Source organism: Coloeus monedula (genome assembly GCF_965178545.1).
Source record: "Coloeus monedula genome assembly, chromosome: 7".
NCBI classification, from domain to species: Eukaryota; Metazoa; Chordata; class Aves; order Passeriformes; family Corvidae; genus Coloeus; species Coloeus monedula.
In genome coordinates, this window is record NC_138787.1 from 38,724,086 (window position 1) to 38,742,675 (window position 18,590).

General features: G+C 43.3%; 1 protein-coding gene across 1 annotated transcript; it reads left to right on the plus strand.

Moving 5' to 3' along the window:
• Nucleotides 1–3,341: 3,341 nt before the first annotated feature.
• On the plus strand, nucleotides 3,342–9,571 carry LYPD6 (LY6/PLAUR domain containing 6; the record flags this gene model as incomplete). Its single annotated transcript, XM_082285606.1, has 4 exons — nucleotides 3,342–3,453; nucleotides 5,148–5,246; nucleotides 7,536–7,666; nucleotides 9,377–9,571. The coding sequence occupies 4 exons, from the start codon at nucleotides 3,342–3,344 to the stop codon at nucleotides 9,569–9,571; spliced, it is 537 nt and encodes a 178-aa protein (XP_082141732.1).
• Between the last annotated feature and the right edge of the window lie 9,019 nt (nucleotides 9,572–18,590).

The window sequence follows — 18,590 nt, forward strand, 5'->3', positions numbered from 1 at the left end:
TGACAAATGGGCAACTGGGCTGCTGCTCGGGGCCTCGAATGGTTCATCTCCAAGGCAGCGTGGCAGGGCAAAGGGCAGGCCGGAGTAATCCCGCTGCGGAGCGGGAATGGGAACGCCTTCCCGCCTCCGAGGTGCTGCTGGAGCTGGGAAGATTGAGTTAACCAGGATTTCTGTGTCAGTGCCCAGGACCTTTCACCAACAGACGGCATGATCTAAATGCCATGTGACTGTGTCCCCCCATTGCCACCGGCAGCGGATTCCGAGCGGGCCGCGCCAGCTTCCCTTAGGTTGGGATGAGGACTTGGCTCTGGGAGAGGAGCCGAGGGGATTTGAGGGAAAAAATATCTGCCTGTGCCCTGGGTTTGCTCTGTCAGCAGAGGTTTAGCTCTGTAGGAGCCGATACACCACCAGTAACTCCTGAAAATATAATTGTGTACAAAGTTTGGAGGTTTTGGCTGAAAGTCGTGGACTAAAAGGGGCTTGTGAGGGAAAGAAAAACCCTTTACACCCTTGGTGAAGCTTCTCAGGGCTTAGAGAATTCTTGAAGAGAATCCATCATTGGAGAGAAACACAATTTTGTAGGATTTTGGGAACCAAGCCAAAGTTTTTGTGAAATGTCTGCAGGTTTTAAGACAGTGCATCCATATATCTATATTTATATCTCCTTCCTTACATTTTATTTTTATGTGTGAGTGCAACACCAGAGAAAATGAGTGTGCTGAACACTGAATTAATATCTAATTAATTTCAAATAAATCTAATTATTGAATATGAATTGAATTATTAACTATTGCATATTACCTTTATTCAAAGTATTCTTTCCACTTCTCTCTCTGTGAAATATCATCGTTACCTTAAACCTCACCGAATATTTGCCCCCCACCAATGACAGAACTATGTGCACCCCTGTGTTCTTACTCAAAATATTCATGGAATAGTAAATATTTGGCTTTCTGGCAGTGGATATTTCCATGCTTGCAGTAATTCCTGGTTTTCCCCTACCTGTGTGTATGGAATGAGCAGGTGGAACATGCCCAGGGTGACAAATGGTGACAGTAAGGTTGGCAGGTGTTTGCTCAGTAAGGACTTTCTACTCCCCTAAATTCCACAGTTTAAAATATTGGCCCTGCTTGCCTTGCTCTGGATAATTTTCTAACCCAGAGGATTTAAAAATTTTAATGGTTTGCCCATAATGAAACCTGTTTCAAACAGAAAATCGAGGTGGGGGAGTGAATTCTCTCTGTTCATTCACGGTTTCTTGCAACTCATTAGAAGTTGACAATTAAGGTCTTTGCAATTACAAGAGGAACGATGTGAACATTTTTAGGGAGCAGCTGGAGGATTTCAGCCACTTTTCTGAATCTGGTGCCTGAGTGCTGCCACACAGGATTTGGAGAGGGGCTGGACGAGCAGTCGGTCCCACAAAAGGGACACTGGGGAAAGCAACGTCCTCAGCTGGAAGGCTTTGATCAGCTCTGCAAAAACAAAAGCTTTTTGTGCTTCCGATGAGCAAGCCCAACAAATTTTTGTCTCTTTGGGAGGAATTCCTGCCGTTATTTCAACCTTGCTGTGTTGTAACTTAAAATATCGCTATAATGGTTGGATTTGATGATATTGGAGGTCTTTTCCAACCTTAATGATTCCAGGATTGTTTTTTCTTTATGTTGATAACTTGTTGATGAGAGTTGGTGCTGAGCTGCGACGAGCGCCTCCTTTTGGGATGTGAATCCTCATTTTTCGGTCCTCTAGCTCAGGATCAAATCCTCATTTTTTGCTCCTGACGGTCTCACTGCAAACTGCTGATGTCTTGAAATGAAGAGTGGGGTTTGTAAAACCTTCTCTGGTGTTGTTTGGGATAAAAAAAATTCCCAAATTCTCCCTCCACATCCCACATGGACCCATTTCTTTCATCTTCCATGTGGTTGGGAGAGGTTTATTTTACTTCCGGTCTGCTTCTAATCAGGATTTTGTTCTCCCCTGGTTGAGAGGGATCTATGGAGTAAATCCAATGGAAATTAGCATTTGCCTCTTCATGAGGTTAAACCAACAAAGTTTGAAGCAGTGGGCTGTGTGTTATCTTTTTTCCCTCGTTGTTTTTATGGATTTCTCTGTGTTTTAATAAAAAAGCTGTTTGCAGATAACAGCAGGGACAATGACAACCTTTGTGCTGCTGCTCCTGGGTGGATTTCTGCTGTGGGACCAACATTTGGAGGTGACATCCCCAGCCCTGCCATATCTTTCCTGAGGAAAAAAAAAACCCAAACAAAAATATTTATTAAATTATAACCGCCACATATTCAAAGCTGCTTAGGAAATATGTGGGTGTTGCAGATCTCTTGGTCCATCTGGGTGGAAAAAACTCATCCCAGCCCTGTGTGTTCTGGATGGATTCCAAAGGAAACCATCGGCTCCTGCCTGGCTCTGCAGCCGCATCCTTTCAGGATTTTCCCGTCCCGCTCGATTTTTGAGGCACTTCCATCATTTTTAAGGGTTTCTAAAAATCTGTTTAATGGTTTATTGGCCTTGTCTGCCCCTGGATGGCTCCCCACAGCCTGGGTGCAGGGATTGGGATGCTCCTGAAAGCTGCTGGTTTTGGGATGGTCTCAGGAATGGTACCACAGTGGTTGTTTGGTTCTGCTTCAAGTAGCTCCCATCAGTCAAGGACTTGGAAAAATACACTGAACTGTTTATTAATGGCATCACAAAGGGAATAAATCCCTTTGGAGCATGGATGAGGAAAATCCAATGGTCACTTTGTTTGCAGCTCTGAGATGGAGGCTTTTCCAAGAGGAAATGCCAACATAAGATCAGTAGGAACCTCGTAGGATGGTGGAGATGTGGCCCCAGGCAGTGAGGAGGAGTCAGGAGGAAGGTGGAGAGGAGGTGTCAGCAGAACCATCAACCTCCTGTAGCACCAGGCAACTTCCCACTGCACTGGAAATCCAGGGAGATCCTTTGTCCAAGTCTTTTCCAGGGCTGTTGATGCCAAAATAACCCCAGCAGTGGGAGGCTCTGGGGTTGGGTAGTGGGGACGAGGTGGTGGCCAGGTCCTTGTGGGTTTGCTCTGCTCATCCCTGCTCTCTGCCATTCTCTCATGGAAAGAGGGATTGGGCACTGGAATGGGCAGCCCAGGGCGGTGGTGGAGTCACGGTCCCTGGAGGTTGTTAAGGACAGCCTGGATGTGGCACTTGCTGCCGTGGTTTGGGTGACAGGGTGGTGTTTGGTCATGGGTTGGACTCGATGATCTCAGAGGTCTTTTCCAGCCTGGTTAATTCTGGGATTCTGTGCCTCTGCCCAGGTGGGGATCTTCGGCCGCCGCATGAGCAGGTCCTGGCCGGGCCATGGCCTGGCCACCGGGGCTGCTCCTGCTGCTCCTGCTCCTGTCCGGCCGCGCTCCGGCCGCGCGGAGCCGCGACTTCACCGCCAAGGACATCGTCTACCTCCACCCCTCCAGTAAGTGACCTCCACCCTGGGACAGGGACGAGGGAAACAGCAGCCAGCGCTGTGGGGTGCTCTGAGCAGCCTGGAGCTGTTCCAGAGCATCCCAAGCCTTGAGCTTCTGGATTTGCACTCAGGTTCTCCCAGGAGCCCAACCCCAGAGCCATTTCCAGTTATGGTTTCTGTGATCCTCAGAGGCCACTGGAATGTTTTCCAGTATGGCACTGGAGTGCTGTGTTTCTCTGTACCAAATTTCATCTTGTCACATATTTCCTTCATTTTTCCCACTTGTTCTTGAGCCGTGGCTGTGTTTGTTTGCTTTTAGCTCTGCCTCTAACCTGGTTTTACATGGAATCGTGGAATGGTTTGGATTGGGAGGCACCTGGTTTGTACAGTCCCCACTCCCACAGGGCCAAGTTGATGTGGGAGAAACCCCAAGTTTTTGTGGGAGGTGACCCTGCCCATGGCAGAGGGTGGGGCAAGATGGGCTTTAAGGTCCCAACCCAAACCATTCCAGGATTCTGTGTAAACCAGACCCAAAAGTGTTTAAAGGAGTCATAGGGTTACAGGCAGCACCAACAGCTCTGGCCTTGATTCCAGGCACTCCTGGAGCAATGGAGTTGTGCTTTAGATCGTCCCTGGACTCTCACCGGTCTGTTCTCTTTATCAGACACAAACTTAGCGAATTCCATGAGAACAAGGTGCCTGTGGAGCTGTCCCTGCCTTCTCTCCCCACAGAAAACTCACTGCTTCACTGGCTGGAAAATTTGCATTCTGTGCAAGCAGGATGAAATTCCTGTTTCATTCCATAACTATGACCCGTCAGAGACCGAGGGTGAGAGGGATTAATTTAATCCATGTGTTGTCCCAGCCCCACCAGAGACACTCCTGGGTGATTTCTTGGTCCTTAAAAGCTGAAAGGAAACAAGCACTGAAATCGTCTTGCTTCACCTCTCCTTCCCAAACAGGATCCGGCCCAGAGCAAGGGGAGGAGGTGAGGAGGAGGAGGAGGAGGGAGGGTGAAGATGTGGCCCAGAGAGCTGTAGGGCTTCACTGATAAATGTGACCTGGTCACCATTTGGCTTCTGAGAAGGCGGCAGCACCTTGAGGATGGATTGAAAGTGCCACAGAAGTGCTGCCAGGAGAGCAATTAAGGAATTAGCCCTCGTTTGGTGAGATAAATTAGGACAGAGGCTGCTGTTCAGGGCTGGAGGTTCAGCAAAGTGGTTTTGTTCCCTTTGGGGCCACGAGCCTGCCTTCAACAGGAGCAGCTCTTTCCCTGGTGGGACCATTCCCAGAGCATTTAAATCCACCTGATATTTTGTTATCAGCACTGATAAAGCTGCAGGGTTGGATGCGAGCTCTGATTCCAAGAGAATGAGTATTCCCGGCTCCCATTAGCTCCCTTTGAAGTCAGCAGTGGCACTTTGGCTGGGTCAACACAGCTGGAACGAGTCCATGGGGACCTCAGTGTGCCTCTCCTGCTGTGGGTTTTACAAATCAGGACCAACCTGCTGAAGCCGACAGGAAAATCGGGAGAAATTTGGATCTAAAGAGAAGAACTGTTGCTGCTTTCTCCTGAAAAGCAGCACAGAACCAGATTAATTGGGTCATTTTAACTCCATATTACCCATTCCTTTTAACTCCCTTTTACCTATTCTGACTGCATTATCTCTTCCTTTTAACTCCATGTGTTCCATTCCTTTCAGCCACGCCGTATCCTCGTGGATTTAAGTGTTTCACCTGCGAAAAGGCCTCGGATAATTACGAGTGCAACCGCTGGGCTCCGGATGTTTACTGTCCCCGAGGTAACCAGCCCCCTCCCAGGATTTCATCCCAACCCACCTATCCCTGCCAGGGGCCAGGCTGAGCCCTGTTATTCCCAAAGATGTGGAATATGGGATGCTGGTGGTTGCTTAAAGGAGTAATCCTTTAAGCTTTTCTGTCTCCTTGCAGTGGATGAAGTTGATGGCTTTGAACTATTCCCTGTTTTCCTCTGGCTCAGCTGGGGATTAAATCAGGCTGATGTTGCTTTCCCAGAATCCCAGATTGGTTTGGGTTGGAAGAGACCTTAAAGCTCATCCCATTCCATGGGCAGGGACACCTTCCACTATCCCAGGCTGCTCCAAGCCCCAATGTCCAGCCTGGCCTTGGACACTGCCAGGGATCCAGGGGCAGCCACAGCTTCTCTGGGAATTCCATCCCAGGGCCTCCCTATCCTCATGGGGAAGGATTTTTAAGAGTTTTTTTTCTCTTACTGGTGAATACAGGACCAGTTCTGGCTGTGTTCACTTCCCTCCCCCCTGGCACAAATCCACATTCAGGGCAGCCACAGCTGGAATTTTGATATTTGCAGTGGTTTGATCTCATCATTCCCCTTGGAGCCCGAAGCTGGGAACAGCTCAGGGAATACAAACCCTCAAATCTCAGATCCAGGCACTGCTGAGATCCCCAGATCTTGCCCTCCTTCACCACTTCTCTTCCGAGACCCTCCCAAGACACTGAGATCATCCACAACCCCCATGAATCCCATTTAGTTGGGTTATTTTGGGATTTTGCCCTCGGAAAAGATTTCTTTTGGAGGGAGGACGACCCCACTACGTCTGCAGCCTGTGGCAGGCCCGTTATCAGCCCCAGAATTTGCTTCCTTTGAGCTACAACCAACAACAATAAAAGCCACCGGGCTGGCTGGCACGGGATGAGACCGACATTCCCGGATATTCCTTGTTTTGCCAGGAGAAAGGGGTGTGGATTTTATTCCTCGTTGTGGATTTAGCACTTGGCCTTGCAGGAGGTGACAGCCATCCATCGGTTTCCCCGTGCCAGGCAAATCCATCGCTCCGAGATGATTCCACAACAAAAGAAAGGAAGGAATAAAGAATAAAACAGCCTTAGAAGAGTTATGGGGTGTTGGGAACTTTATTTATTCCATGTGGGATCTGTCAGGGAGAGCTCTGGTGCCAGAGCAGGAGACATAAAGCCCAGATTTCCTGGGAATGGCACTTCCAGCAGAATCCTGGGAGCTTCTGCACAGAGAGCGCTCCCTCTGGCATAAACCTGAGCTTCAGGGTGGGAAAAGCTGGAAAACACATGGAAATCTCCTTTTTCTTCCCCTCTGGATTAATTAGAAACAAGGTAGAATGTAGAAAATAAATCCACAGTGGTGTTGCACGTGTGGAAAATCCAATGTTTTCCTCTCTGAGAGCTTGGAGGAAGCACCTTCAGCTTCCCTCTAGGGAATGAGGCAGGGAATAAAATCCAGATTCCTTATGGGATTCCTTATAAATCCTCATTCCATTTGTCAGTCGTTCTGCTGTGGATTTTTTGGGGTGATTTACAGATGTCAGTGAGGAGTAGCTTAAAGAAGGAGGAAAAAGAGAGAGGATGGGGTGACTTGGGGAAGTGGTGGGAATTCAGGGACACATTCCATGGTTTGGCCTGAGGAATAAATGAACGGATCAAAATGTTCCTCTAGGGGGAAAAAATGATTTATAATATTATTTTAAAGTATTTTTATTGTAGATCATATAATCTTTTTCCACCTATACACATGAAATAAATAGGGATTGGGAATATTCCCCCTTTTTTTAAAGATAATGCCAATAAAACCCTGAGTGTACAAGATTTGGGGTGTTTATCCAAACTTCCCTCTGTAAGTGGATGATCCCATGGGTGGGAATTGTTTTGTCTGTAACACAGACCCACATTTGGGAATAAATCCCAGTATTCCAGTGCAGTTTGAATCCTTGGGATCACACCAGAGCCTGGGGTTGAACACAGGTGAGCATTCAGTGTCATTATACAGAAACACATCAAAAATTCTTATTTTTGTAAAAATTCCCGAGATTTCTTTCCTATTTCTTCCTGCTGGTGGACTCTCAGGAAACGGGAATTGGGCAGATAAAGATTCTCCCACAGTTTTTTAGGGACAAAGTACCACTTCAGCCAGCAGATGACATACAACAAATACCTCAAAAATTGGTATTTAAAAAAAAAAAAACAAACAAAAAACAACAACAAACCAGGACTCCTTTCCTATTTTCTCCTGCTGGTAGACTGCCAGTAAAGTGGAATGAGGCTTTTCCATGGTTTTTTAGGGACGAGGTACTGCTTCAGCCAGCACATGATGAAGGCCAGCGGGGAGAGCGTCTCTGTCACCAAGCGCTGCGTGCCCCTGGAGGAGTGTCTGAGCACGGGCTGCACCTACATAAAGCACGAGGAGTACAAGGTAGGGAGAAACTGGGGGTAAAAGATGCAAATCTGGGTCATTGGAGCTTATCTGGTAAATCCAGGATGTGTAAATGTGTGTAAAACTTCATAGAATTGGAGTTCCTCGAGCAAATATGGTCGGTGTGAGTCTATCTAAAATAGAAAAGTTTATATCGTTGGAGTTTATGTGTAAATCTGTATGAAATGTTATGGATATAAATATAAAATTGTAAATAATTATAGGGTTTATGAGTATAATAAGTATATGTAAATATAAAATATATAAAAATATCCTATACTATATATTGTATACAGTATATATTGGATATAATATTTAGCGTTATATAATTATTATGCTATATTATATATAGCATAATAGAATATATTCTGCAATATATTTTTATACTATATATACAATATATAATATTACAATGTATGTATAATGTATAAATTATATGTACAATACTATATATCTAATATATTGTAATATTTTATATATAATACAATCTATAATAATATAGAATATATATTAGACCTATACATTATATAGTCTATAATGTGTGATATATATTTATTATGTAATGTATATGATATATAGCTAATATCTACAGTATATTAGATACCATATTGTATAAAATATATACATATAAATAGGATAAAATATATAACACTACATAATAATATGATATCAAAATACAATATACAAAATTGAACAACATATATTCTATAAAATATCAAATAATGTTATTTAAATTATATAATATATAGGAATATTACACAAAATCTATAATATAAGAGATATAAAATATGAGAGGTTTAGCATAGTATATAATATATAATTTTTAATATATATTATATATATTGTGTATGATATATACTGTGTATCATACACAAGATATTTAATATATCTACAATATCTACAATATATTGTAGATACAATAAAACACATAATATATAACAATATATAATAGCATAGAATATAGACATGATATATTGTATATAATGTACATGATATATACAGTATATTCTCTCTATTATATTATATAGAACGTATTATCTATATCTTATATATCTATATAAAAATGTATTACACATAATACGTATTATAAAGTATATAAAAATATACTATACAATGTATTTTATATATGCACAATAAATACAGCAAATTAGATGTAATATATAATATAGAATAGAGTAGAATAATATAGAATTCATATAGAATAATATAGAATTCCTATAGAATAATATAGAATAATACAGAATTCATATAGAATAATACAGAATTCATATAGAATAATATAGAATTCCTATAGAATAATATAGAATACAGAATTCATATAGAATAATGTATTATATCTAGCATACATACTTTATATAACGTGTATATTCTATAATACCTAAAATATATGACACATCATAGATATAATATTTAGAATATAAATTATAATTTATGGAATAATTGGACTGTGCCAGAAGTGTGACTGGGTCAGTGGGTTTCACTTGGGAATGGTAAAAAAGGGAGGAAAAAAAGCGGGGAAAAAAGGCGAGAAAAAAGGAAGGGGGAGGAAAAAAAGGGAGAAAAAAATTTGTTCTCCCCAATCGATGGATTTAAAAAAAAGGTGGGAGGAGAGGGAGAAAAGGAGGGGAAAATCACAGCGGGCTGCTTTGCCAACGTAGCGTTGTTTTCCCTGTGCTTCCTCCCTGGAACGGCGGCGTTCCCGGCTCCCAGGTGTGCACGTCGTGCTGCGAGGGCAGCATCTGCAACCTGCCCCTGCCGCGGAACGCCTCGGACGCCGTGTTCGCCACGCTGGCCCCGCTCAGCGGGACACCGCGCCCGGCCCCGCCCGGCCTGGGGACACCGCTGGGGCTGAGCCTGGCGCTGCTGGCACAGCGCTGCCTCTCGGCCACAGGACAGGGACAGTGAGAGGGACGGGGGTGGGGACAGTGAGAGGGACAGGGATGGGGATGGGACAGTGAGAGGGACGGGAATGGGGACAGGGACAAGTGAGGGGGACGGGGATGGGGATGGGACAAGTGAGAGGGACAGGGCTGGGGACAGGGACAAGTGAGGGGGACAGGGACAGTGAGAGGGACAGGGATGGGGATGGGACAAGTGAGAGGGACGGGAATGGGGACAGGGACAAGTGAGAGGGATGGGGATGGGACAGTGAGAGGGACAAGTGAGAGGGACGGGGATGGGGACAGGGACAAGTGAGGGGGACAGGGACAGTGAGAGGGACAGGGATGGGGATGGGACAGTGAGAGGGACGGGGATGGGGATGGGACAAGTGAGAGGGACAGGGACAAGTGAGAGGGACAGGGATGGGGACAGTGCCAGGGACTGGACAGGGACAGCGAGAGGGACGGGAACGGGACGGGGACGGGACAGGGATGAGGACAGAGACAGGGATGGGGACAGGGACAGTGAGAAGGACGGGGACAGGGATGGGGACAGTGCCAGGGACAGTGAGAGGGACGGGACAGGGATGGGGACAGTGCCAGGGACAGTGAGAGGGACAGGGATGGGGACGAGACAGGGGCAGGACAGAGACGGGGATGGGTACAGGGACAGGACAGGGATAGGGACAGGACAGGGATGGGGACAGGGACAGAGCCAGTGCCACGCTGCCACAGCCGAGCCACGCCGGACAGCCGCACGCACCTGAAAGGCTGAATTCCCTCCTGGTTCTTGGATAATCCTGAGTTTGGCATCGGGATGCACTAAAATTCCCACGTCTCTCCTGTTTGTTGAAGGAACTCCTGGAAAGCATTCCCAGAATCATTCAGGCTGGAAAAGACCTCTTAGGCTGGAAAAGCCACCAAGTCCAGCCTAACTTTGATAAAGTCTGGCTTATTTTGGTGAAGAAATGGTGTTTAAAGTGTCACCGCTCACCCCTTGGGAATGTCCCCCTTGGCATTCCCAGCTCATTAACTCCGCTGTCTCATTAACACGCGGTAATTAACACATAATCGGGGGTCTCTCCAGCGTTCCCACTCCTCCTGCTCCTCTGGGATGGGGCAGGAATTCGCAGCAAGGAAGCAGCACCTGGAAAGGAGGAGATTCCAAAGGAGCGGCTCGCCCTGCACCGTTGGGGTCCAGCACCCCGGGACTCGTGGAAAACCGCGGAAAACGTGGAAAACCAGAGAAATCCCTAAAAATCCTCATTTCCAGAGGGATTTGAGGTCCACATCCCTCGGCACGAGGAGGGAGGAGGATGAAGAGCTGCTGCTCACCTGATTCCCGCTGGTTTAGGGGGAATATTTCCAATATTTTCCTATTTTAACCCCAAACCCCACAGTCTGAGAGAGAAAATTGATCCTGAACATCTCCTGGGATTTTTATTCCATGGATTCTGGGCTGTTCCCAGCTCCAGCTGTGTTTGGGTGACCTGAGGCGCTTGTTTGGCTCAGAAATCACGGATGCAATATTTATTTCTGTATGTTGAGGAGGCTTTGAAAGTGGTGGGAAGGATTCCTAACGCTGACCTTGCCAGGAAAAACGGATGGTTTGCAAGGCAGTGAGCCTGTAATATAGAAATGATCCCCAAAAATATATAAATACAAATATATATTAAGAAATGTTTTACATCACTTTTAAAAAAGAATCCACTTTGTCTTGCAAAGTCAGTAATAAAAGCAGGGTGTCATGGACTTGCTTTATTTAGAATTAATTTTTTTAAATCAGTTGTTCTTTTAGGAGCGGGTTTTTTCCTATTCCTGCTCTGAGGTAACTTGAGCTCTATCAAATTCCAGGATTTTTAGGCTCAAAGTGCTTTTTTGGGGGGAGTTACAGGGAAATGCAGACTCGTGGAGAGCTCCCCAGCTCCCAGAATCCACATGGGATACTCTGAAAAATCAGGAATCTGCTCATGGAAAGGGCTGTCCTGAGTTTTGTGGCCTCAGGACTGAATTTTCCAGGGAGGTTTCTTGGATATTAAGGAGCAGCCTGTGCTCCCCACTTAATTCCAGGTGATTTCTCCAGGGAACGAAAGGCTCAGTGTGTTTTTCAAGGGGGATGTTATTAAAAAAATGTATATATATATATATTAAAAAAAAATGATTTATATACACATCTTTATGAAAATTGACATTCACCACTGTTTCTTCTTTTTCGATTTTTTTTTTACTATAAAATCAACATTTTTTGGTGTCACCCCCAGCCAAACCTGGAATTTTGTTGTCCTTTTGGGATTCCCTCACCCAGCAAGAGGAGTTTTAATCTCTTTTTCTATGCAAGTTCCACCTGGCTCCGGAGATTCCCAGAAAATCAACAATTTCTCCAAAGCCTTTCCCTCCTCTGGCAGCTCCTGGTCGGTCCCTGGAGCTCCTGAGGGATTTCAAACCCCACAAATGCTGAGCTGCACCGTATTTACTTTTTAGGAACTCTCTGGGATCATGTTTTGAAATGTTTAATTGTTTTTAACTCCTGTAAATGCTGTACATTTGTATAAATAAAGGGGTTAAATGTTCACTGTGAGGTGTGTGGTAAAATTCCAGCCATGGAATTAGAAGAAGAAACACCAGGACAAATCCCTCAGAGCAGCCTGGGATTAAATATGATAAAATTATTGAAAATGTGGAGTTTTCATAGAGCAGAGAGGGAAAACAGGATCCAGGCATCCCAAATTTAACAGGAATTCTTCCGATTTGTGTCCAGAATAAAACAATTTGTACCAAATGACCCCAGGAGCTCAACAGGAGGAAAACATGGGAATGATTCATTAACTACAGGGGGAATTGAAAGAAAATTCCCTAAATACAGCTCAGTTTGGGGGATTATTATATTAGACTGGGATATAAGGAAAAGGAACTGAGCTGAAAGTCAGGTGCTGTTGTGGAAGACTTCCAGGAAGACAGGATGGAGTTAAATCCCTGCATTTCCTCTGATTCCTGCTCATATTCCTGCCTGTAAGAGTCATTAATGTTATTGTCTGTGCTTTTGTCCCTAAATGATGCATTTTCCTCGTCTCTCTCACTCCAAAATGTCAGCAGCGATCCCACCCTCTCCCCTCACTCCCTGATTTCCTTTTCCACCCCTTTCCACAACCATCCCTCATTCCTTCACCTCTCTTCTCATGGTTCATCACCAACCTCGATTTTTCAATATTCCTGAAATTCGATGTCTTCCTGGATTTTAAACACAGGGAGCAAAGATCACTGGGTAGCATGAAAAGAGGAATCTGTGGAATTCCTGCAGGTCCCCAAAGCACTCCCAGGGAATAAGGAAATCACTGCAGCATTTCAGTTCTACTCTAACGCATTCATTTCTTAGCTCGAGGTGGTTTAATTCCAGGTTTTTTTGGGATAACACACGCCTGGGGCTGAGCAGCAAAAAGCTGAGGGAAAGCCCAGCTGGCACAAAACCGCCCGAGTGTTTGAGCCCCACTCGAGTTCAGCGATTCCTCGAGGCAGCTCCTCGGCAAAGAGTGACAAAAACGTCACCCCTGAGCCTCCCTGGCCTCAGCACAAGCCCAGATTATCCCCTCCAAAACCTGCTGCAGTCCTCACTGCCTGCAGAGCAAGGACTCACTGAGAATGTCCATCATTTTCACAGCATTCAGAGCTAAAAAAGCAGCTCTCAGCCACAATAAAATTCCAATTAATCCTCTGGCAAGAGCCGGGATCAGTTCAGACCTCACCGTGGCTCTGTGCTGGGCCAAACTGGGCAGGGCTGGGAGGAAACCTGGTGGGTGAGGGAGGGGTTTCTGTTGAACCAGGGTTGGTTTGGTCTGAGCTGAGCTTTGCTGAGCTGCTGCTAAAATTTGCTGTTTTAAGAAACTTTAAGTTTGTATTTAGGGTAGGACTGGGAGCAAACAACTCAGTCTCAGGCATTTTGTGTCATCAGGTTAAAGAGTTGGAGTCGCTGTTAACAAGGCACAAACCCCAGCTTTGCATCCCTAAGCCAGGCCTAAACTGTCTCAACCCAGGCCTGCGTGCAGCCCCTGGCAAAGCCCAGCTCCAGTCAGATGGCCCTGACTTCCCTGGAAACAAAGGGAATTCTCCTGGAGCAGGATGCCCCGGAAAAGCCAACAGAGAGTTTTATTCTTGCAGCTGACACAAACTGGGATTGTTGGGGCCGAGCAGCTGGGGGTGTGTGTGCACAGGGACATGTAGCTCCTGGAAAACTCTGGGATTTAGGGAAAAGTTCCACTAGGAAGTGCCAGGCTGCATGGAAATTTGAGGGCACAAAAGGCTCCGAGTGTTGGCAAAGTTTGACCTTTGGTTCTGCACTAAAGCACAGCCGTGCCTTTATCTGGTGGGAATTCGAGCTGGTTTTAAGGAGATCATTTCACACAGCTGGAAAAGTGCCCCAAAAATCTGAGTAAAAATAGAGCCCAGCTCATTCCAGTGGCAAAAGCAGTGCCCAGGTGAAGGTTTGGATGGCAGATGGAAGTAGTTCCCCATCCCAGCTGGAATTAAATTAGTCAGCACTGAGGAGAAGTAATTAACTAAAAACAAACTGCAGGAATTTGACTCGGTATCCCAGGGCTCCAAGCCCCTTCCAACCTGGCCTTGGACACTTCCAGGGATCCAGGGGCAGCCAAAATCCCAGAGAGAATTCCCATAGATACAGTTTATCCTCCTTCCTCAGCCAGCCAAGCCCAGCTCAAGAGGAAGAGAAGGAATTCATTTTACACAGTCAGGTTTTAAGTGAAAACAGTGGTTTCAAAAGTCACCTCATTTCTAAAGTATAGGATTTCAGAAATATTTTAATATATTTTATATATCTATATTTATAGATATATAAAAGATATATATATTCATGTATCTACATAGATTAATATATAAATACATATTATATAAATATATAAAAATATATAAATATATAACACATGCTATATAATATATATTTATATATTAAATATATGTATTAATATATTAAGATAGTTTATTTTATATGTTTATATATAAATATATAAAAACATATTTTTAGATATTAATTTATATAATGTAAAACATATAAATATATAACATATGCTATATAATATATAAATAAATATCAAATATTATCTATATTAAGATGTATTGATATCTTTTTAATATTTTATATATATGAATATATATTTTTATATAAATTTATATTATATAAAATATATAAATACATTACATATGGTATGTAATATAAAAATATATATTAAATATCTATATTAAGATGTATTGATATCTTTTTTATATTTTATATATATTTATATATATATGAATATATATTTTTATATATTAATTTATATTATATAAAATATATAAATACATTACATATGGTATATAACATATAAATATATATTAAATATTATCTATATTAAGATGTATTGATATCTTTTATATTTGATATATATGAATATATATTTTTATATATTAATTTATATTATATAAAATATATAAATACATTACATATGGTATATAACATATAAATATATATTAAATATTATCTATATTAAGATATTTTTATATTTTATGAATATATATTTATAACTACATATAAATATATATTTTTATATATTTATAAATAAAACTCTATCTCTACAAATTTATAGTTATACATACAAATTATATTTTTACATATAAAACAGATCTATTTAAATATATATTTATGCATATAAATACCTATTTATATATAAATCCTGTATGTCTTAGAACAGGACCCTCCTCATCTCCCTCAGACATTTTGGACCGTGCATCCCTGAAAATCCAATCCCACACACCTTTGGATGAGCAGCTTTCCCCTTGCCCTCAGTCCAGCAGGAAAGTGCCTGGAGAGCTGAACAGCAGCAAAACCACGAGTGCTCTGTCTTGGCTCACACAAATCCCTCCAGGAATAAAACCTCTATTGCCACTCTGGAATTAATGATTCCCGTTTCTCTGAGCATCCCCGCCGTACACTGACTTTTCCCAAACGTTTCCCATGGTTATCCCGAATTCTGCTGCGAGCTGAGCCCCCGGGCAGCCTCTGGGGCAGCACAAGCTGCCAGCCCCGGTTGTGCCAGTGGCAGAGAGCTCGCGGGCCCGTGCTGGAGCTGGCTGAACTTACACCCGGCTTTGCTGGGCTTTAGGACTGGACTAAGCCCTGATGAGTGACACCTCAATTAGCAGGGAAGGGGGAGCACAGGGAGGGCCCCTTTTTTCCCCCCGTGGTACCTCTGAGCCTCGGGGTTGTCTGCAGGGTGCTGCAGCCTGCAGGTGCTGCGGTGGAAGGAGCTTGTTCCGTGCTCTTGGTGCCCTTGGAATGAGAGCTGCTCCAATTCCCAGCTTTTTTTTCCCTGTCCTTAATAAAAAGAGGCTTTAAAGGAACAGGCACATGAGGCAAGGCAATTATTTTGTTATTAAATTTCACTTCTACATCACTAACAGGACTTTTACTCCCTCCACCTGACAGACTGTAGAGTATTAATTTTAATTTTTTTAATCAAAACCCAGTTTATTTGCTCTCTCCCAAGTTAAGCACAGCTTAATATAAACAGATATAAATATATATTTAAATATATAAATACAAGCTGTAAATCCTGCACTTGTTGCAGGAGGATGTCAGGAATAAAGCAGTGACTTCCCCAGGAAGGCTGAGGAGAAGATTTGGAATAAATTCCTCCAGATCAATCCCAAAAATACTTACCCCAGTCCCCTAGTGTTAATTAGCTAGTCAGAGATAATTAGCTGTGACTATAGCACTGCTTGAACATGAACAATCCTCTTTCCACTGGCTGAAAACTTTTTTGGGATTTGCTACTTTGACTTCCACTGGAATCTGATAAAAAGTGAGCCCAGAGGAGTGTCCAGGTGGAAGAAGCAAGATCCCAATCCCACTGAAAACCTCAGGATAATCAAGGCCTTACACAGCAATTCTCCTCCTGAGCTTGTTTCTTTACCTTAGGAAGGAATTCATTTTGGAATACTGGGAGTTGGTTTGGATTTTATTATCAGAATTTGATTATTATATAATAAAATATTATTATTTTATCATTTATTTTATTTTGCGTTCCAGAACTTTTATTTTATAGGAGAAAGTGAATTCATCCAGGTTGGCTCTTCTGATGGGAGGAAAACACAACTGGAACAGCTCCAGCTTTTTTTGGGAATTGAGAACATTCTGTTTAGAAAAAGATCAGGAATTAGATCTCCCCTCAAATCCTGACATAAAACATTGATGTGAATGAGGTCAAGGCAAAACTCCCAGTATTTCCAGTGAGGTTTCTGCCTCAGGAAAAGCCACTGGAAAAGTCCTTTACAGGACAAAACTTAACTCAAAAAGTAACATCCCAGGCTTAACTGGAATAACCTGACACCTCCCACCCTTCCTAAAGCACAAGAAACCATCCAAAGAAAAAAAAAATCAAGATATTTCCCATGTTTGTGAAGCATTCCACAATTTTTCCAGTATTTATCCAAGAAAATTCTCCCCATGTGCCCAGTGAGAACCCTCTTTAATTTGTCTCCTGCTAATTGAGTGGATTTTGCAAACAGACACAACACACTGAAGTTCTCAACTTCTTTAATCCTCTCGATGAGAAGGAGGAAAAAAACAGCAATAAAATCCTTGGAAGTAACAGAGCTTTTATGGAAAGCAGAGGTCAGGGATGGGGCTCTGGAATCACAGCACAAATTCCATGGGAAAGGAATCAATCCTGCCCCAAAATTCGGGCGCTTCACCCTTGGAATAAGGGCAGGGCAGAGCCACCAGCGGTGACAACGCTGCAGGGGAGTGGGAAAACTTTGGAATTGCTGGCTTGAGGAGGGAACTGGGAATGGAGAGCACTCACTCCTCCTTTGGGAAGTCTTCCTGGCTCCCAGTGAAGATCCAGCAAAGTCACAGATGTGCAGTGGTGACAAGGACAGAGAGAGGCACTTGGTCAAGGAGCTGGTTCTAAAGCCATAAAAGCTTTGGTGGGGCTGGCTCAGACCCTGGGGAGGGAACAGCAGAGCCACAGGCTCCTGGGACAGGCTGGAAATCCACGGAGTTGGGTAAGGCTGGGAAAAGACCAATGACAAAGTTACAGTTCCTGGATCCTCATCCTGTGCAGCCACATCCACACTGAGCTGCAGCGAATTCCCATGGAATAAACACTGAAGGTTCCCATTGTGCCACCAAAAATTGCTCCAAGATTGACTGGGATGAGATTAAAATCTGATTTACTGCTTCATCCCTGGAGCCAAATTGCAAGGCATTGAAATTCCAGGTATTTCAGGTGCCTTGGAATGTCTTCCCTGTTGTTTCCCGATTGATCTGATTGTTTTCCTGATAGCTGAGGAGCCCGGAACCTTCCTGTTGAAACATCCTTGTAATTGCAATAATTGATCCTAATTGCTCTCTTTGCATTTCCAAATTCCAGAGGCAAGTCTAGATTGCATCCAAGTACAGGAAAACAACGATGAGATCCAAGTATTGCCCTATTATCTCTTTTTTTTCACAACATATTTAATGACCTAAGAAAGTTACAAAAGCAACTTGAAATTACATTTATAGATATAAACTAATTAAATATATTTAGCTAACACTGAGGAAAAAAATCCCAAGCACCATGAAGACAAAAAACAGTAAGAGATGAGTAATTCCAAGGGTAATTAAGGACTTCTTACAGAGTCTCTGGCTGAGTTGGAGACCACTGAAAGTTGACCTCATTCTCATTTTCCAACAGCAAATGAGTGATGAGCCCAGTCCTGCAGATTTTATTAAGTTCTGTATTCTGGGAGAACAATTTCATGACTCATTCCATTTTTTTTTTTTTTTTTTGGCCAGTTCCTAATTTCAGGAATGGCAGAATTGCTGGAAATTTCAGTGGCATTTTCAGAGGATTTTGAATATTAAGTTGGCCAGTGAAAGGCAGAATTGTTGAGCTAAGAGAAGATGGGAGAGAAGATGAAAAAAGGAAATGATAACCACGTTTAAACTCCTGCCTGAATGCTGTCAATTCCAAGTCACAGATGGTGAACACATATTCCCAAAAGACTACAAA